At 34.4% G+C, this 21,993-nt stretch overlaps 2 protein-coding genes across 2 annotated transcripts; one reads left to right on the plus strand and one right to left on the minus strand.

Moving 5' to 3' along the window:
* Window positions 1-942: 942 nt before the first annotated feature.
* Window positions 943-2,697, plus strand: LOC125061320. Its single transcript, XM_047666703.1, has 4 exons — window positions 943-1,328; window positions 1,478-1,661; window positions 1,806-1,994; window positions 2,371-2,697. The coding sequence occupies exons 1-4, from the start codon at window positions 1,145-1,147 to the stop codon at window positions 2,537-2,539; spliced, it is 726 nt and encodes a 241-aa protein (XP_047522659.1). The 5' UTR covers window positions 943-1,144; the 3' UTR covers window positions 2,540-2,697.
* A 1,034-nt stretch (window positions 2,698-3,731) lies between these two features.
* Window positions 3,732-18,029, minus strand: LOC125061311 (L-dopachrome tautomerase yellow-f2-like). Its single transcript, XM_047666694.1, has 11 exons — window positions 17,846-18,029; window positions 13,115-13,213; window positions 11,549-11,578; window positions 10,943-11,041; window positions 9,830-10,003; window positions 8,146-8,268; window positions 7,415-7,588; window positions 6,908-7,083; window positions 5,457-5,640; window positions 4,305-4,407; window positions 3,732-3,891 (listed from the first exon to the last, which is right to left on the minus strand). The coding sequence occupies exons 1-11, from the start codon at window positions 17,961-17,963 to the stop codon at window positions 3,849-3,851; spliced, it is 1,323 nt and encodes a 440-aa protein (XP_047522650.1). The 5' UTR covers window positions 17,964-18,029; the 3' UTR covers window positions 3,732-3,848.
* Between the last annotated feature and the right edge of the window lie 3,964 nt (window positions 18,030-21,993).

Below are 21,993 nucleotides of genomic sequence, written 5' to 3' on the forward strand. Positions count from 1 at the left end.
TCACATGAGCGCGCGTTAACGCGCGTCAACGCGGCGCTCAGAGAAAAAGTCTCTAGACGCAGGTGATCGCGCGTTGACGCGCGCTTTGATATTAATGTAATGTCCGTTTGCTGTTCAGATGAGCGCGCGCTTTCATCGCGATCGCATGTAATTTTGTTAATTTTCGTAATTATATTTTGTTCTCGCATTTAAAATGAGTGAAATTGAAGATTATTGACATCGACTTACTAATCGATGAAGTAGAAAAAAGGCCAGCAAGTTGGAATATAGCAAATTTGTATAAAAAATATAATATAATTTGTATTTTTTTTTCAAAATTGGATGAACCCAATGTGTACGTTTTCTTTTTCTATATTTTGCTTTATAATATAACCACAAAATAATAGCCTCTTCCACGTCCATTTTCTATGTTCTACCGAACTAGACTGACGAGTACTCTCGCAACGCGCGTTAGCGCTCATCATCTGAACGCTCTTCAAATTTGATCGCGCGTTGACGCGCGTTAACGCGCGTTACATGTGAACATAGCCTTAAACCTTTGGCTCCCGAGATCGCTCTAAGTAGTATTCCCAAGAGATACAGTAATAGGACTGACAACAACATTGCAAAATTGAAATTACGATCTGGTTGTATATCCGTGGCATATTTTATATACTTTAATACGCTGGAGCAGCGTCCCAAAGAAGGCCGCCGAAACCTACTATTTTTAATTTTATGCATAAAGTTCAATGCTTATTGTATGAATGGGCATGTAGCAACTCGAATTTTTGAACAATTCCTTGATATTGGATCCATCTTGGCACTATAAATTATAATGAATATGAGACCACAGATGAATTCGTGACCGTCACTGTCATCCGATTAAAGTTTTGTAGCAGAACACGTGACAACTGACAACGACAATACGCATTTTTCAATCATGAATCATGATAGTCTGTTGATTTGAGTCTTATGTTCCGACTTCCGTTGATTTTTTAAATTATTTATTGTTGTCGAAGTTTTTGGTTTCGATATTTATTACTTACATAGCTAAAATTATTGTTATTCCATTTCTGGATGTTCACTTTCATTACTTTAATAGCTGTTTTATATGACTTAAAGGTGAATCAGTATACAAAGAATGCAAACAAAGTAAAACGCTAATATGGAAGGATTTGAAGCTTTATGCGAGGCAAGCTTAAACTTAGGCCGGGAACTTAAAGCCCAAGCTGATAATTTATTTTGTGCTCAAGTTAATGTGCCTTTCGAAGACGTCGTTACGAAGAAACAGGAAAACCTATCCTTTCTTACTTCAAAATTGCGCTTGTTACAAGCAAAGACGGTATCGGGTAAGTTTGTAACATCCAAATTAAAGACAAAGTTCTCAAAGTTTCTCTCACTGCGTAAAAGTGTCTTATTACACACGTCTTTGGTTTACACGAGTATTAGATATTTATATCGATAAAGAAGTTTCGTTTAATTGTGCCTATAATTCCAGTGCCTCCACAAGTGAATGAAACTGAAATAAATGCTGAAGGAGTCATCAACGACTACACTAAAACTGTGACCTTTAAACTTATTGAACAGCAACTTGTGAAGAATGTCACTCAAAGTAATGCGGTGAAGGAGCTTCTAGCAACACCAGATGAGGCTCTTGAACCTGAATTAATAGAAAGAAAGAAGTAAGTTAAAAGAGAATCCATATACATTTTTTTACTCAAACTTGAGTGTCATGTTTGAATATTGGGTATATAATATAATATATAAGTATTACATCTTTAGCTCTAACACTGAATTTTTATGTATATAATATTCTTTTACTTTAGAAACATCCTTGCAATAGCTGCTGAATTTTCTGATAAGGAATTGAAACTACAGCATTTGTATAACACATTAAAAGAGGAGCATAGCACATTATTGCAGATGCGAAAAGAATGGGACACAGTAAGGGCAAAACTAAAGAGTAGTCAAAGGATAACACAGAATAAGGAACAGAGCGAAGGACCATTGTATAGGTATATTTAATGAATTATTATTGGTAACATTCATTACAAAGTATGTGATGATATTATAAGTTGATTTGGCTTTGGTTTCTTCCCAAAAATGTTGACTACTTGACCTACAAGTTAAATTATTATAGTATTGTAATTGTAGGATATAATTTATTCTAAGTAGAATCATTGTAATTTGTTTCTTAAAAATTATTAGTATATGTTAAGTAAACTTCTCTAACTATATTAATCAGAGAATTATTTGTATATATAAGAAAAGTGTTACTTTAGTAGCTAAGCATTAACATGGTAAGTTAGGTGCAAAATTCCACTTGCTGAGTACTTCGTTACTGTTGATGGGTTACAGGACTATTTTCATACTAATAAATGTTTATTACAGGAAACTTCAAAGTGTAGTTGCGAAAATGGAGCAAATGCGATGGATGATACCTAAGCTTGTAATAGCCAAGTCTAGACACTATGATTGGGCGAGTGACCCCAATTCAAGACTCAAAGTGCTAGCACTAACACGACAATGTTACACTGTACAATCATTTACTGACAACTAGCTATTATGTTATTATTAAACATAGTTGATATAACTAATATTTAAGTATTATAAGTCAGTCAAGACATGACTAGTTTCTTAACTTAAATTGTGATAACTAAACATGTTTTAATCAAGTAGAAGTGTATTATATATGGTAAATAAACGCTTTATTAACAATTTTAACATCTTTAATTAATTATTCCATTTAGTGATATCTCAGTATTGAATTCAAATTAAGGAATGGAAAGAGAGGCTTGTATATGAGAACTGAAACTATATTTTTAATATGATTGGGTAAAGACTACTAATACAATGTTACACTTGTTTCATACAATTAGTTTGAGTTGCTAGAAATCTTTAACTAGGGATGTGTAAAAATAATCGATTATTAAAAAAATCGATTAAAATCAATTTTTTTAATAAACAAAATAATCGATTATTTTTATAATTGAAAATCAATCATAGTCGATTTTTCATCTGCCACCTCCCGACATTATGTCTGGTCTTTTATAACCCGGACCTCGAACTATTAGGGATATTCGATATACATCGATGTTTACAATGCGATACATTGAATACGACTCTTTGAAGATGTATTGATATACTCGATGCATTGATGTTTTTTTGTAAAACATCGAAAGGATGATAAAACCAGTTAATTTTACAAAAACTCAAGTTTGAATGGAACACTATAATTTAAAAGTAAAATTGATTTATTCAGCAGCACAAGATAACATACATTTAAAAAGACAGCAAAAATACTGCAATGTTCTACTGAAAAAGCATACACTCATTTATCAAATTTCACCTAAAATCTATCAAAACGAGATTAAGTTAATTTCGTTTTTGATTATTCTTTAACGTTAATTTGTGTTTATAATTTCTATTGTTTATTTTTAATTTAAAAATACCATGAAAAATAAAATATTTAGGGTGTTTATTTTGAAATTAATTCAAAAATTAGGAAAAAATCGATTTTTTATGCAGAATGTCACATTCCTATCTTTAACTATTGAAGAATGTTATAAAGCAATATAAATTTTCTAAAGCTGACAATGAAAAATAAACTATGTAAACAACCATAGACTATTAAAAACATTGTGTTAATATTATTAAATAAAATGTTATGTATTAAAATTACTTAATTACTTGTTGAAAAAAAGGCTAGTACCAAAGAAAGTATCTTGGTATTCATTGTAATAAAAAACCACTGAATGTATAGCGTTTAATTTTCATATTACAAATATACAAAATATTTCTTTTACTAAAACAGCGAGACCAATTTTAATGCGTTTCCATCTGCGTAGGCGTAGGAGTCCAAAAACTGTTTATTCACAAACAGTACCCAATAAAAGGTCCCTTACATTGGCTCTGAAATTTTTTTTAACGTTAATTGAATGTTATTTTGTAGTTTGATGAGAAATGACAATTCACTATGAAAGATGGCTCGATTCTTTGATTGTTATTTGACACATCAGTTTTCGCGCCACTGTTTTGTTTAATTTTATTTAAATTAATATACACATTTTTCTGTTATTGTTTTTATAGTAAAACGAATTATTTCAGAAATTGAATATACATAAAACGTAATGTATCAGTTTTTTTAGAGCCTGCAGACTAAAAAACGCTAAACTAGAACTTGAGTACATCTTGATATTCTGTTAACCCGTTTACAACATATTTAACACAATTAAGATGAATTTAAAACTTTTAGTCAAATGAGTTTAGGATGGTATAATAAGAATATCAGAGTCAATGCGATAACACTACTACGCAATACTTACTTGTAAATAAAGAAGTTATATTCATTTGTATCTAGTGAGGTGTAGCCAAATCTTGGTAGTTTATTCGCTATCACCCAAACTTCGTTGTCTGTGACATGCAAATCTAAAAAGTATACATATAAATCACAGATAAAGAATCTCAATAATAGATACTACAGATACCGGCAAACATCTTGAACAAATTGGAAAAAAAGGAGCGATTTTTAGGTATCACTGGGAGGGTGGGCGAGAGACGTGTCGATCGCGTGATTGGTAAATCTGTTGACATTTGTGTCCCGCGCTGCGCAAACTTTCCCTTGTTTAATGTTCAAGATAGTATAAGATCCCGATATACAACGACCTTCACCGAGATGCTTATTTAATGAAACGTATTTTATATTTAATTTAATATGTCAATAAATATAATCCATATGGGTTGCCTAGCAAATTTCAGTCCAGAGTATGTTTTATTAATATTAAAAAAAAATTTTTTTTTTATAATTTGCATGTAGTAAATTTTTTTAATTTTTTTCAATCAATATTTTTAATCAGGGTAGTATTATATATGTATCACTATAACCTTCTTTTTTACTAAAGATGTATATATACTTTAGTGTCACATAAAAAATATACACATAAATAATTAATTGATTAAAAACAACCTAACGTTTGCATATTCTATGGGCTTCATACTTTCGATTGGTATAGAATTTATCTAATAATCATACCGGTGAAATGTTTTAAAAAATATTTTTTTTTAATATTAATAAAACATACTCTGGACTGACATTTGCTAGGCAACCCATATGGATTATATTTATTGACATATTAAATTAAATATAAAATACGTTTCATTAAATAAGCATCTCGGTGAAGGTCGTTGTATATCGGGATCTTAGACCAAGATGTTTGCCGGTATCTGTAAGTAATCTTATAGAGAATGGATTTGACTACAGTTTTTATGTCTTGTTCAACATAGAATTACATAAAAATAAAATAAACCTATGTGTTGTCCCTTGTCACTAACACGTTTTCGATTTCTTTAAAACAGGTGTTACAAAACAACACTTTATGGGGCGAAATAATACGAGATACATATATAAATAATTAAATGCTCCAAAATCTTATACAAAAAATAGGGAACATCTCACTAAGGAAATAGTAAAATCTTACCAGAGGGATAACTCATTCTTTCGTTATCCTGCGCCAAAATAGCAACATTTTGCGGTTCCAACTTTCTTTCCGTATTCCAACACGAGATGGCGTCCCTTCCTATGTCAGCGAAGAACAGTACTCTCGAGGGTTCATGGTAGTCATGCATTGTGGATTGACTGTTAGATCCTCGCTCGCCTAAGTACTAAGACACAAAATAGTATCAATTAAAAAAACTTTGGCCTTAGAATTTGTGTCTTTGCTAATTGTCAATGCGTTTACAAAACAAATGTGGAAAAAACACATTCTAAAACATCATCACGGTTGGTCGCCGAGCAACGACCAAAGACCACCGCCCTCTAAAAAAAAATTATAATAAAAAGTGCGTGCGTACAAAGTACACATGTCAGAAGTGAAACTTCTTTGTAAATTAATTATTACTAAGCTAAATGCCCCAATAGATGATCTCTCCATGTATTTGTATTTTGTACCTATATCTATATTCACACTGTTTACACACTGTATACGTGCTAATGAGAATATAAATAAATAAAAAATATTGGTTGTTTGTAAAGTAGGTTTACGATCGAGATGTTTACGTGATAACGTCTTATTGGTGATATAAGTTTTTGGGAAGTAAGGAATTAATGAAGATAACAATTTTTTCAAATTTTAAATTACATCTATCGTTTTATTCACACTTTTGATGATAAATTTCGGGTGTAAAATGACAAGTTTACTTATTCGACTATGATATACATTTTTCTTCATACATTCACGGAATGACTGGCAGCGCTCGAGATGAGACGGGAGATCGGTCCGTCTCTCTCTCGTTATACCTGCGATCGCGCTCGTGAGGTTTTGGTGTGACACAAGTTTCTGAACATGTCACCCGACTAAAACGATTTTAAAGACGTTATCACGTCAAAATCTGCGTTTACTGCACAAGACGTTATGCAACAGAATTGCCATCTAAATTTCTAATATGTAACTACTAAACAAAACTAGACGACTCATTGGTCTAGTGGTTAGTACCCCTGACTGCGAATCCATGGGTCCTGGGTTCGATCCCCGGCTGAGACGAACATCGATGTGATGATCATTTGTTTTTGTGCTTAGGTCTTGGGTGTTTAAATATGTATTTATATGTCTTATATAGACTTTGATGTCTTCTATAATATGTATGTATATCCGTTGCCTAGTACTCATAACACAAACTTCACCAGCTTAGCATGGGACTCGGTCAATTGGTGTGAATTGTCTTAAAAAAAAAAAAACGAATACATCAACCAATAACGTGTATTTTTTCTCGATCTGCCTTACTCTCTCTCTCAATCGGTCTCGATAGCTCTCTCCCTTTTCTTCGACAAAAACACTGCACATCTTTGTGACGCTAATATTATTATTGCGTTTCATCCATTCACACACAGACATTGAAATGATTTGGATGAGAAATTCCTGTTTGAACTTACAGTTAACTTATCGAAGAAGTAACGATCGCTGCTCGCTGTTCTATTCTTCAACAGGCAGGTGGAAATAGAGAACTCTTGTGTGCTGATGAGAGGGTGGAAATATGCTGTTCTGCATCCAGAGACGGCTGGTGATAGGGCGATGCTGAATATGCCGTCGCTCCATTGGAAGTATTCGCCTGACGGAAAAAGTAATTTTGTCTTCAGTTTCAGTTTTAATGATGTACTCGTAAGCATATTATATGTAACTAGATGACCCAGTGAACTTCGTATCACATACATGTGTGTACATATATTTGTGTCGATACTTAATTTAGTGTAGTATTGTGAGTGAAGGAAATTTTGTTTGTTCATACAAAAGCCTATTTTGAGGCTAAAAACAAATCGTACTATAAAATGGTATGGATATTTGTATTGCTCTCGGAGGCAACCATATTGAAAAATCAAATCAAATTCTATCAAAAAAGATTTTTTTCTATGTTAGCCTAACTTTATATATAAAATACTCACCAGAAACCCTCAAATTTTCAGACAATGGGTTGAAATTGAAGTAGTTATGGGTGATTCGCCAGCTATCATTGTCTCTTAGCGAATACACAATGATACCATTCGTTGTCAAATCCGGGATATAAGCGAATGCGTCTGCGCAGTTGTTTGTTATATCCACTGTTATTGATGCAAGGCCTAGAATAGAGTTCATTTAAAAGATACACTTATAAAAATACCCCTCCAACAAAAGTGTTATATTACAGTTAATTTTCACTATTTATTGTTGACATTCACAACAACAACATTGTTATGTATTGTTTTTATCTAAATACTGGAAACCCTGACATAGTTACTCAAAAATCTAAAAAAAAGAATACACATGTACAGATACCGGCAAACTTCTTGAGCATTAAACAAGGGAGCGGGGGAAAGTATGCGCATCTGACACACAAACGTCTACTGATTTACCGCGAACGCCACATCACTCTCCCGCCGCCGCGCACCACTCCCCGTCGCCTCCCTCCCAGTTATACCTAAAAATCGCTTCTGCGCAGGCAGGGACATTTGTTCAAGATGTTTTCCGGTATCTGTATCAAAACTTTAATAATCCAAAGTGATAATATTACTATTGAAAATAGCGGAGAGCGTACTACTCCTGTACAAGGAGACATTAATATCTACAAAAATGTCCGCGATATCATGTCTATTAGTAATAGAATAGTTATTAATAAATAACATTCGTTTGTGCTTACCTGTAGGAGTACTTGCTGAAGGGATATCCGATTCCTTGAAGGTATACCTAAAGATCTCCTGGTCCGTCTTCAGGTCGTATACAACTATGGCTGGCGGCTGCAACTGTCGACGATTAGCTACAACTGAAAAATGCCTAAGCGGTTTTAAACCGACTTCAAAATAGGAGGATCTTGATCTAATGCACATGGTATTGTGGGAATTCGATAAGTGTATCTACTGCCTCGGAAATAATGTATAGATTATTTTATAGAACAGGGGCAAACGGACAGAAAGCTCACGTGATGTTAAGTGATACCGCCGCCCATGGACACTCACACTGCCAGAAGTGTCGTGATTGTATTGCTGGCAGGAAGGACCCTATCGTATTGGTTTGGAAATACTTCAATTGGTAGCTGGTTCCACATACTGGAGATGCGCGGCAAAACTGCCTTAAAAAACACTTAGTTGTGGAACGACGGACGTCGAGATGAAACGGGTGGAATTTCGTATTTTGCCTCAATGTCCGATGATGAAACTCAGCTTCAGGTCCTAACAACTCCTTAGAACTAACTAGAGTTCAAAGTGGCTCATGAGTTTTAAACTTAACCATTCATTTTTAGGCGAGACATGTATGACTAACGTGACAAGACGTCCCGTGACAAAATGAACTGTGGGACGCAAAATGGTCCCGTTATAACCGCGAGAAAATTTAAGCAGCAGAATATAAAAAAAACGTGCCCATATTTTCATTATTTGAAATCGTCACCGTATAATACAAATTTGTTCTTCTGAAAATATAAATACAGTCAAACCTGGGTAAGTAAGAAAACTCTATAAGTGAGAGTAATAGCCGGGACCCGTCATTTTAAGCTCCCAAAACCTCTATTAGCGAGAAACAGAAGAGTCGAGCTTTACTTATTTATATTATTTAGGAGGAACTATAGCTACAATAAAAATACATACATATATTCGACAAAATTTATGAGTTAGAGAAAAACATTCAAAATACAAAACCAGAACCCAAACGAAATTGACGGATTCTTTTAAGTATAAATAAGTTCTAAATCAAATAAAATATATACTGTGACTATGTGACTTGTTGTTTGTACTGTTTCGAGCAGAGGCCTAGTGGCTTCAGCGTGCGCTTCTCATACCTGAGATCGTAGGTTCGATCCCCGGCTGTGCACTGGACTTTCTTTCTATGTGCGCATTTAACAATCGCTCGAACGGTGAAGGAAAACATCGTGAGGAAACCGACATGTCTTAGACCCAAAAAGTCGACGGCGTGTGTCAGGCACTGGAGGCTGATCACCTACTTGCCTATTAGATGACGTAAAAATGAGCATGAAACAGATTCAGAATTCTGAGGCCAAGAGCTAAAGAGGTTGTAGCGCCTCTGATTTATTTTTTTGTGTGACTCGTTATTTCTGCGTACCTCTATAAGAGAGAAACGCTACCCATGTACATTAGCGAGAATCTCGGATTAGTGAGAAACCTCTAAAAGCAAGAATGAGAATGTGCTGCCTTGAACTCTCTCTTATCCAGGCTTGACCTACCTATATTTTGTGATTCGTAACTTTTAAGCCAACTTACTTTTTCTAACTAAAATATTTTTTTTTGTACAAACAAGTACACCAGGTACACCAAGAGATATTGGGTCATATGGCATAGAGTATAGACGTACACAAAGGCCGTTCAACTTACCCGGTAACTCCAGTAACCCAGTATCTACCATCCACAGCCTTCCGCATGTATCTGCTCGTGTCCGATAAACAGATATAAGAGATCTGCCTTTATATATGTTCGGATAGGGTTTCAGGGCTGGTGATCGGCCATTTTGATCGTTCAAATCTATGTAGTTCAAGGTGGTTGGTATTCCTGTAATTAATACGTAAAGACAATAGATGTAAATATGTTAAAGCTGGTTAAATTCTTTACAATCTACATAATAATGCTGGGATATCCTCGCTTTGTAATCGTTATTTTTGTCATTCTTCTTTTCTGTTTTCTTTAATTGTTCTTCCTTCGTTTTCCATTCAATGTTCTTTGAGGTTTTAGCAGAGTACCGTTAAAAAAAGGGGAATCTCAATAATGGAATTAGATACCAATAAACCAATATTGTAAAGAGAAAAGATTTTTGTTTCGCTACCATCATTGAAAATTTTTGCGAAAACGGGAGTCTTTAATCCAAGATCGGTATGTTGTATTTGCAGACCCCCGAGAGTTAGTCCCTATGTACATATAGGAAATTGTATTATAGACTTTGTTATTTTAGATATTTCTAAAAATAGCCTGAAAAACAGATCCCCAGATCCAGATCAAAAAGGCTGTAGCGTCACTGGTTGTTTTTTCTATATTAAAACTCAACATAAACAACAACAAATAAAACTCATTTATATTATTTACTTATCGTTTCAAGTTAGAAGAGAAAAATTGGAAAATATAAAAAAAAATGTTTTATTTAGTACTCAGGTTTGTATTCCGGAAAAGCGAAAATTATGTATGGGGTAGCATAGCAAAATGTTCCACATGTGACATGGTATGTAGCTACTAAAAGTTAGGGTAAGTAAAAAATCATATTAAGACGAAACGAAGTTCGACGGGGCAGCTAGATAATTATTATAATAATATAAACTGGGCTGGGCAAAGTTTTGGTTAAAAAATTTTGCTTTTTTTATGATAATTCTTTCAGATAGTACTAATAAGATCTTTTTAATATACGTCCACTACAGAAAATATTAAGTTTAAAGCGTCTATTTGCTAACAATGGTCCAGTAATTACTAACATACAATCTTTAAAAAATAATGTTACTATACCATATCTACGTCGAGGGAATGCCACGAATAATCGATGTCCGACTTTCTCGGCGCCCATGGGCACATTGTTGTATTGTATGAAGAATTTTGTCGCGTCAGCTGTAATAAAAATTAACATTATAGGCCATCACAGTCTGAATCAATCAAGTTTCTGTTTAGGGACTTCAGATATGTCAAATTCAATTGGAGCTGGAGGTCTTCTTAAGGAGATACGACCTCCAAGTATTTAAAAGAGTTTCTCAAATGAAGGTAAAGCGTCCACTAACGAGGGTATCCGTCAGCTGCAGTAACTCCCTTTTATGGGTGCCCTTTACGCTTATTTGATTCCCATTTTCAATATATGATATACGGGAGGCATCCCATCATCAGAAGGGGGGGGGGGGGTTTCAGAAGAACGCGTTTGGCCAAAACTCACCGATATCCAGATTAAGCATTCTGATAAACTAGCTATTGAAATAAATCTTCCTTAAGTTTTGAAGTGTTATTATGTTTGCATATAAGTGCTTGTCACTTTAAACCATTTTTTTCCTATATGTAGCAATGTTGCGCGAGTATGATCAAGCTTTTTTTTTAAATAAAATAAATAAGACGAATTTAATTGCTTACCATTTGTATCAGGCGGAGTTGTCACGGGTCCTTAAACAAGAGATAAAAATACATATACACAGAACTATCATTTTTATAAAAAAATGTTTTGGTCTAGTTACTTAACCGTGCGACTCATTTGTTTTTATAGGGCAAACAGGCAGAAGGCTCATCTGATGTTAAATGATACCGCACATGTACACTCACATTGCCAGAAGGGTCGCAAGTGCATTGCCGACCTTTTAATTATGGTATGTTCTTTTCTTGAAGGACCTTAAGTGTACTTGGTTCGGAAATACATTGTTGGGCAGCTGGTCATAGTAATGGTGCGCGGCAAAAAACGAGGTCAGATTTTTGTTGAGTACAGCCCTGCGATTCTGTAACTCACTTTTCGAACTCACATAGCGGTTTTTGCATCGGCGGTCGCTCTCAAATCAGTCGTGAAGCAGTCATTTTATGATTTGGCATTCTGATAAACAATAAACTACAAGCTCCCACCTTTTCAGCATGCCAAATCATAAAATGACTGCTTCACGACTGATTTGAGAGCGACCGCCGATGCGAAAACCGCTGTGTGAGTTCGAAAAGTGAGTTACAGAATCGCAGGGCAGTTAACATTTGCTGAACAACCGACATCACACACAAAAATCGACAGTGTGTGTGACCTCTGTATAAAATGTTCAAACCATCGTTGGGTCTAAACATGCCGATCTTCTCACGATGTTTTCCTTCACCGTACAAACACCAAATGCCCACATAGAAAGTACATTGACACAGCCTATCGAACCAATAGGGATGAGAGTCGAGTTCAGAATTACCTGAATTTTCCTCTTAAAAATTGTCGAATTAAAAATACTAATTTGTTAAAACAGACTTATTTATTTATTCAGAAGATTCACAGCATAATACATAAATATATTTATTATATATAACAATGTGGGCCAATTACAAATCTTCACATATAGTTTTTTTTCATAAAACAAGAAGGTAAACATGCCAAATATTTTTAGTGTAAAAGAAAAAAGAAAAAAACAGAATTTGGTTGCTGTCCTCACACTCTCAGCGAACAAATCAATGTCAATCGTTAAGTCATTAAATTTGTTCGCCGCTTTTTTGTTCGTTATACCTTATTTTATCTTACATTTATCTACTATATAAAAATAAGTCGGGTTTTCCTTCCTGACGCTATAACTCCAGAACGCACGAACCGATTTCCACGGTTTTGCATTCGTTGGAAAGTTCTCTGACTCCGTGAGGTTTATAGCAAAGAAAATTCAGGAAAAATTTCAACAGAAAAGCGGGATCACGAAACGAAATGTTACATAAAACGAAGTCATCTGGTGGCGAAACGGAGTTCGCCGAGTTTGCTAGTACTATATAAATATATATATATACTTATATAAATGTAAGATTTGAGACATTGTTTTTATAATATGAAATCGATATTAAATATTTTTTGCTCTCGAAAGATGTTCTTGACCCTTGTAAGAAATAAGAATATTATTAAAATTTGGACCTATTATATAGTTTGTCTTGTCTAGGCGTCTAAAGTAGCTCGTGGTTGGTGCTGCTGAGGGCTGAACTTACCTTGATTCGAGTTCTGCTCCTCCGCGGTGGAGAAAACGAGTCTGTCTGTCTCTCTTTTCATACGCTCATTTTCAACATCGCCGTATCGATCTTGTAATACTGTAATGAACAATTATATCAAAAATTTTCCGGGGCCGTTCAAGTATTACTTAAGCAGATTAACTGTAATTTATCCCCCCCTCCCCCTTCTTCTTGTCGAAAATTGTAAATACTGTATATTTGATTTTTATGATTACTAATAAACATATAATTCATGTTTATTATAAATATTGTTGTATTATTAATGATATAAAGGCTGGTTTACGCAGAGGCAACAACGTGCGACATTGCCGCATGCTACACATTGCGGCATGCGGCACCTTGTGACATGCTACATATAGAAAGTATTGCGGCATATGTGGCATACGGCAGCCTGTTTTATGCCGAGGAAATATCGTGCCTGGATAATTTCCCAAGCATTGTGCTGTTTGTGGAGTGTGACTGGTCTATTTACTTGATTGATTGATTGGATACACCATAGAATATGGTTGATCAAGCAACTTTAGCAGCAGCTTATTTAGCACTACTAAGTCATGCAGCTAAACAACGGAAGAAGAGACGTTGGTGGAAAAGAAGATTACTTCAGAATGGCCCACGGACTAGTTTACTAACAAAAATGAAGGCAAACGATGGTGTCTTATTTAAAAACTTTACCAGAATGTCAAGATTTTGAGGACTTTTTACTTTTTTTAAGTCTAAATATTTTTCGTTACACCACTTCATGACCGATAATTCTTTCCAAAACAAATACATACAAAAACAAGCTACAAACTGTTTCGACGCCCCAAAAATGTCGCATGGAATCCATTGTGCTCGACTACAAGCTGCGACAGTCTGCCACATGACGCAAAGTGTTGCCATGCCGCACGGTTCTTGCCAAAATGTGCGACATTTTTAATTTTGTAGCATGCGGCCATATTGTGGCAAACCACAATGTCGCATAGTGTTGCCCCGGTGTAATATAGCCTTAAACATATACATTCCGTATGCCTCATTCGTTCCACCTTGACGTCTTGCGCTTTTTTAGACACTTGCAGCGCACCACCTTGCAACCAGCCATTCCAGGTATTTAGCGTAACATTTAAGAGCCGGCAACGCAAACTTTGTGTCGCAGGTGTCCATGTATTGCGTAACTTACGCCCGAACCCAATAACCTATCTCAATTTATAATCCACCATCTGAGATAGTAATGTTAATCCAAATGTTGTAAAAAGTGTGCCATAACCAATCGACGGATTGTAATAGCCATCTGTCCAAACAAGCTATCCATTAGAGGTCGTCTCGGTGTCTGTGTAACCTTTGTCTGAAAATGACAGTTGACGAAAGCTCGATTTCAATAATTAAAAAAGCTGTTTGTTATGTTTTAAACATACACATGTATATTTTAATGTTATTTGTACGGTTTTATTTGGTTTACATTGATTATCAAATATGAGTAAAAACTCGGTAAAATGGAACGACAAAGAGCATTTTATCCGTCGCCAAAAATGGATTGTCTTCGTTGGTTATTGGGATGAAGATAGGAGATCGATCGACTGTCACGGTCGGATCTCAGATTGCTTTCAATCTAAGATTGTGGATTAATTATTGGGTTCGGGCGTTAATCTAGCTCGTTAGCTTCCTGTATCATCAAAAACATTAGGGATTTCATTCCTTCATTTGTCTATATAAATGAACAATATAATACAAAACAATTAATGATTTTTATATGAATAAAAAATGAAAATGAAAAAATGTCTGACTTTAAAATAAAATACTGTATGCGTGTGTGTGATTGTGTTTGTGTGAGATGTGTGTATCTTGAATTTTTTATCGCCGCGGTAAATCACCGACTGGCTAATCTTGTTGCACAATCGTGTTCTGTCTGACCTTAAACAAACCAAATATTGTCCTAATTCGTAAACATCCGCCTAAGTTTACTATGAAATCTATATTTAATTTACGTACATACAAGTTGACCTTCAATATTTGTTTAATAGAAGATCAGAAAGTCCATTTGAATTGTCTGTCCGAGATTCGAACAGACAATTCAGGAGAAGAACCAGAATGCCATTTAATTAAAATTTAAAGGTATAAATAAGTACACATTTAAGTATATAAATAAATGATTTTTGAATTTTTTACTTTTAGTAGACTTTCCACTACCACGAGGTCGGTATCTACGCGAGTAAAAAGCGGGTCATTGCTAGTATTTAATACAAATGTTTATACAACCCACACAATGTTATCGCAAACAAACTATATTCGTAGCTCTGCTTGCGGTTTACCGCGGTCGTCAAAGTAAAGACTTATATAAATGGTTTATACATTGTATATAAGGCTATAAACAATAGGGCTGTGTCATGGACGCGGCCCTGTGTTGTATGTGAATACTGAATACGTTTATGTTACGGATTAAAATCGATAGATTTTGACAGCTAATGATTAAAACTTAAACTAACATCGTAGCTTCTCCGAGTCAAAAGAAAAAAAACAAAATGACGGCTGTTCCCCCTCCACCTCACGCAATACGTTACTTAGATCTTTTAGCTTCTAGTGGTATGATTTTATTTTGGATATAGTGGACAGAGTCGTAACTACAATTTTATTATCATCAGGTTTGTTTGATTACCATACGTGGGTAGCAAATTGAAAGACGTATTCAAACTCAAACTTAAAATATCTATATTAATATAGGTAATCAAGTACACTTATGAACGTCAACAGAAAAAAAAAGTTAAATTGATTCTAAATTTACATTTTCTACCAGTTCGCAAGTCAAGGGCGTAGAGTGGGCAAGAAACTCTCCGCCACTAGTTTTAATCGCCAACTTTTGAGTCATATAAATAATTTGATAGGCAGAGAAGCCATAAATATTTGAACTGGAGCAAATCAATCCCAAGGATTAGGATCATTTAAATAATCGTCAAATTTATAAAAAGCTTTATTGTATAATTTACGTTTAACGAGATTCAAGTCAACATACATATATATTTGTCGACATCACAGTAGACCGAAGATCTGGCAGCTACCTCGGACAAAGAATTAGTCTAGCCATTCAAAGGGGGAACGCTGCCGAGAAGTAGGGAAGGGGATGACAGGTCTGGGCGTTACTGCATACGATTTTTTGCGTTTTCTGAGAAGATTTACTATGGTAATATATATATATATTTTTACCATAGGAAAGTAGAGATTTCAACGAACTGAAAGCACACCAACTTTTTGAAAAAAGCTGAAATTTTGACGTCAGAATTTTCGATTGAAAATTAGGGTGTTTTTTTCGATATTAATTCAAAATAAGGTGAACAAATAAATATTTTTAATCAAATAAATTACAGTGTATTTGGGACATAGAAAGGTAAGTTTTCACCAAATTTCGTTAAAAAAAAAATATTTTTGTTAAAGATAAAAATAAAAAACCAAAAACTTGGTTTTTTGAATTTTTCACATAAATTTTGACGTTATGTGAAAAATGTGTGAATACAAAAGTTTTAGATCTTTTTATTACCTACAACTTTGCCATTTAACTTTCTTCGGTAGGACTTGTAGTTTTGCCGGAAATCGAGATAAACCGTTTTTTACCCTTAAAACTCCCCCCCCCTACCCCTTCCCGACCTCAGATCGACCGTAATTTATTTTTCCTTTCATTTTGATCATATTCCCCTGCTTTTCTAATGGGTTTCATCCTACTGTAATTTTTTTCACTTTTTATTTATTTTAAAGGATATCTGCACTGGTCTATTAATTAAATTATTCGGAAATACATTGTCAACAATAAGTCTTCTTAGAAAATCACTTCGCGGTGTTTTTTGTAAATAAATGTGATACGTACAGCGTAGAAGTGTAAAGCGTACCTATTAAACGCCGGGATTACATGTATTTATGAGGGATTATATACATCTAGTTTGTACTGATTATAAGTTCAAAGACGTATCAATAATAACAGTGTATCTATTGATTGCAATGCCGAAGGTCATTGCAATTATTACCTTGTATACGTATTTGTGTATTTATGGTTGCTTGGGTTGAATGATGTGAAATAAGTGATACAGGATCTTATATTCCATAATAAACATATTTTGTTTTTTTTATGTAAGATACGATATTGTTAATACAATACATATATGTATATTCTTGTTAGAACATTTTTTTAAATACAAAAACGCCAAAACGAACGAGACGTTCCAATTACACAAAAATTTGATACTTTGTTTTAATGTTAGTACAGGAATGTATGAAAGACAATAAATAAAATTTTCTAAATCTCGAGGAGATAGAGGTAGTAGCATTCTTAGAGATTCTATATTTTGAGAAAATTATTTATTGAGGAAGGTTATAGGAACTGTACGACCGATTTACATGTGAAACCACAGAGCACAGCTAGTATATAATAATTTCTGGAGCGATGACCACAATTAGTTTAGTTCTTTGTAATTTATTTAAAAAAAGAAAAACAACGTTTATTTGATTAAAACTCACGCACATATGTTTAAATAAATACAAACAGAATCACTTTAATAATATTTTTTTTAAATCAACTTATTAATTCGCTATAAAATGCTTTTCACTACGAAATGTTAAGATAAAGAATTATCAATGATGAGATGTAATTAAAAAAACTTTTATTCCTCACGAACAGATCAAAGAACTTAACTGATCACTAATTATAAATTAATGTATAATTCTTAACAATAAACCGCTAAGATTACTTACACTGTATTCCATTTATGTCATATGTAACTTGTTTCCAAGCGAAGACTTCTTGAAAAGCACCAAGGTTTTGTGCTAATACAACTTTTGAGATGCACAAAAACACATACACTTTTAGCATTTTGCAAATGTCATATGACGTCCGAGTTCTGAGTAAATTATGATCGGTTTGATGCTGTTATATGCGCCGCGCAATTGTTCTCTATGCGCTAATGAGTCAACGCAGCTTTGAAATTGGCGCGCTTGTCATTTCTGACAATTTGCATAGAAGACATTTTTCTTTGCATGTGCGGCTTGTCTAGCATCAAGTGGCGCCATCTGTTAGACACAAATGCCTCTTGGCCTATAAAAATATAATAAAAGAGATATAGAAACTTGAGGGTTACAGCGTCATTAGAAATAAATAATATTAATAGTTCTTATAAACCAGTTTCAGCTGGCCTGGATGGGCTCTCATCGCAACATCAAAACGTTTTTTATTTTTCTTATTTTAGTACGCTTCTTTCCATTGCTTTCTGGCATGTTACTAGTTTGGTTTTTATTTTTGTGTTGTATGTCCACGTTTGGCAGCCGTATGTGAGGGTAGGTTGGCAAGTGTCCAAAACAATTTTCTTTAGGTGAAGGGGAAATCTTGATATTTATGTTGTGGGGAATTTAGACTTTATTTGCCACAAATTTGCCACGGGCCCCAGATGATATAGTTCTGTTGCTGGGCTCAAATACCCACTGTATTACATATGTACAGAAATAATAAATGGTTCCTTATTAAAAGATAATAGCAATCACGCACAACGTAACCAGCCAACCAAATACGCCAGTATTCTTAAATATTTAGACCATACTAGCAAACCCGGCGAACTCCGTTTCGCCACCAGATGGCTTCGTCTTATGTAATATTTCGTTTGGTGATCCCGCTTTTCTGTTGAAATTTTGAATTTTCTTTGCTATAAACATCACGGAGCCCGAGACCTTTCCAACGAATGCAAAACCGTGGAAATCGGTTCGTGCGTTCTGGAGTTATAGCGTCAGGAAGGAAAACCCGACTTATTTTTATATAGTAGAAGATAAGCAAGATTAAGAGGCTTTCATTACATGCTTTAAACAAACATAAATTCCATAACATAAACTCCTTCCTATCTCAAAAATGATTTAAAATTTTTGGGATCCCATAACTATTGGTAAGCTCTTCCAAAAACTATATCCTTGAAATTCCGTGTTATAACTTCTCCTTTCTTGGCGAGTCCTTTAAGATCTATGCAGTTAGGCTATGAAATTCACTTCCAGTCCCTATTCGCTTAGCTCCTTCTCTATCTTCCTTTAAATTTCTTCTGTACCTGTCCACATCGTATCCCTAACATTAATAATACCTACTAACTGACGTGAGACTGATCTTACATTAAAAGAATTAAAGCAACAAAGTGTGAATAAATAAATATTTAAATATCTAGAAACTTAAATTCAAATGATCTTCTTTCTCTTCTCTTCTTGACTCCAACAGCAGATATAATCTGACAGAATTGAGTTGTATTGAGTTGTGGTCAATAAATTGTAAAGGACTTTTAGTCCTATAGTCGTCGTCGTATAGTCGCTTATGCTTTAATTTTGCTAAGAGAATTTTGTATCAGATAATTTTTTTATTAATATATTGTGATAAAATGTCGTTCAAAGCGAAATAGCTAACAATATTTTATCAGTTACAGTACATTGTCTCAAGGTAGCTATTTATTTAAAAAAACTAGGCGCTTACGTGCACCTCAATTCTCTTATCCTGATTTTACGATAGAAGATGTACTATTAAAATGGAAAAGAGATAATCTTTGAATGATGTGCTAATTGTAAAACAGCTGTTGCAGGACAAACAGCCTTTCAGCACAACCGTGCGATCCCATTAAAAAAAGCTACTGCGGGACCTTTGAGTGGCCAATTACCCGATAAAACTGGTCCTAGGAAGTATAAGTCTTTTTTTTTTCAATTTTTTTTAGAAATCCGTGTTTCATAACTGTATTTGTGTTGAGATCCGATCTCGAAGATTTCATTCGAAGTTGTTAACAATATTTTCATTAACAACGTTGCTTAAAAAAAACAACACAAACTTTTTCATAGTCCGTTGTAAACAAAGGTGAACTAGATTAACGCCACAAATTATACTCAGAACCGGTTGAGACGTAGAATGATTAAAATAAAGAAAAAAATAAGTATAACAGCGGCTGGTTTGGCAGACTTTTTCCTGCAAAAAGTATGCTACCGACAGGTCAATAAAGCACAAAGTTTTCAAAATACCCGTATAAACAATATCAAATAAGGTGCAGACATTTCTGCGTCTATTTTCATGCTAAACGTCCGCAATGTTTTAATTTATAAATGTGCGTTGTCTAACCAAACAACCAAAACAGTAAGTTTGCCGAGAATGAACCTCACGACCTCCGGGTTAAACGCATGTGTTTGGTGGTTATTTATCGAGTCCTAGGGTCCATTAACACTGGCATTGAGCGAGGAAAGTACCAGCTCCAGGTCACCGGTACTGTCCACCAGATGCCAAATTAAATCTTTAATTAGCACCTGTGACACCACGACCCAAGAGTCTCTTCTCCTTCTTCTTGAAGTGCCTCTCCACTACTGGAGGTTGGCGGTCAGAGTCTCTACTACAATCACAATCAAACTTGAAGGAAATTTATTATTTTCCTCCTACTCTGTGGCCAGATTTTGTGCTTGTCCAAGGAAGGTGTGTGAGTGGAGGTGTCCCATTATCAAAGGGATCTAAGACCCCTTCCGGATTTTTTTTTTTATTAACAAGTAATTTATTATTTCTTTAATTTATTTATTAGGGCAACCAGTTGCCCTGACGCTTAATCCAGGTTATATAATAAATAATTTTAAATATTAATATGGTGAAGGTCCTTCGTACTGATTAAAAGAACTGTGTTAGAACGAGTAAGAAGATTCACGCAACAATGAGGAAACTAAGATACAAAATCCTTCATCTCAATGTAATTTAAGCGTAATAAAAAATAATTTTATAGCTTGCCACAGGAAAATGTATTCTTGAAGTTGATAGAACAGTTTGTTGCTAAGTAAATCTTCTACCGAATGCTGTCTTGCATTTTGGAACCGTAAAATTTTAGACGTGTACACGCGTTTTAAGAGTGTTGCCTAGACGGCTGTGCGCTGGTTCGGTGTAAAATCAATACATAGTATATAAAACAAAGTAGCTTTCTCTGTCCCTATGTATGCTTAAATCTTTTAAACTACGCAACGGATTTTGATGCGGTTTTTTTTTAATAGATAGAGTGATTGAAGAGGAAGGTTTATATGTAGAAGTTATCCAATAACAATAAATAAATAAACTAATTTTACGAATGCAAACACCATGTGGTGATGTCTGTTGACAAAATTACGCACCATTTTACATCGAATTCGTGTCAGTTCAAGAAATTCAAATCTTGAAGTGAATTAGGAGATACATAACCAGGCTTTAATCTTGATCGAAGACATGTGTTAACTCATCAAAAAATGTTGTATTTCTTCTTTCGCAAAGCAATAAACATTTCTGTATTTGCAAAAAGGTTGTATTAATGTTATTACCTTAATGAAATCCTAAATTAAGTTTAACTAAAGTTAACACGATATTATTAGACTGTTAGGCGGAACGAAGTTAACCGGGTCAGCTAGTATTTAATTAATAGCTGCCGTAAAGTTAGAACCTAGATCTCACGATAAAGGGCCTTTAGGGTATCTATAGGATTTTATATAAATAACTCTGGGTGCGCTCAATAATCAGAAAATAATTATGAAGTAATACAAAATACTATGTTTTAAATCCGATGCTCCGAAAACGCTCTTCTATTTCATGGATAGAATAATTAATTATTAGATGTACTTCAAATAAGTTACTGGCAGTAAATGTAAAATTAGAATAGAGCAAGATCCCAGGGCCGCCAGACGTCACGTATTTTCTGACGGATGAAATGTGGACGATTGGGTAGTGTTAGTATGTACTATGATCGTATGCCTACCTGCTAGCTTGGTCAAACGGCCAATTTCCAGGTATCAGGTAATCAAGGTACACAAAAACATTACTTACTTCACGTAAATTCTCATGGCTGATTTTTATATATGTTTTCGAGTGTATAGTTAGAAATAAATTGTCAATA

Source organism: Pieris napi, chromosome 23, assembly GCF_905475465.1.
Source record: "Pieris napi chromosome 23, ilPieNapi1.2, whole genome shotgun sequence".
Lineage (NCBI taxonomy): Eukaryota > Metazoa > Arthropoda > Insecta > Lepidoptera > Pieridae > Pieris > Pieris napi.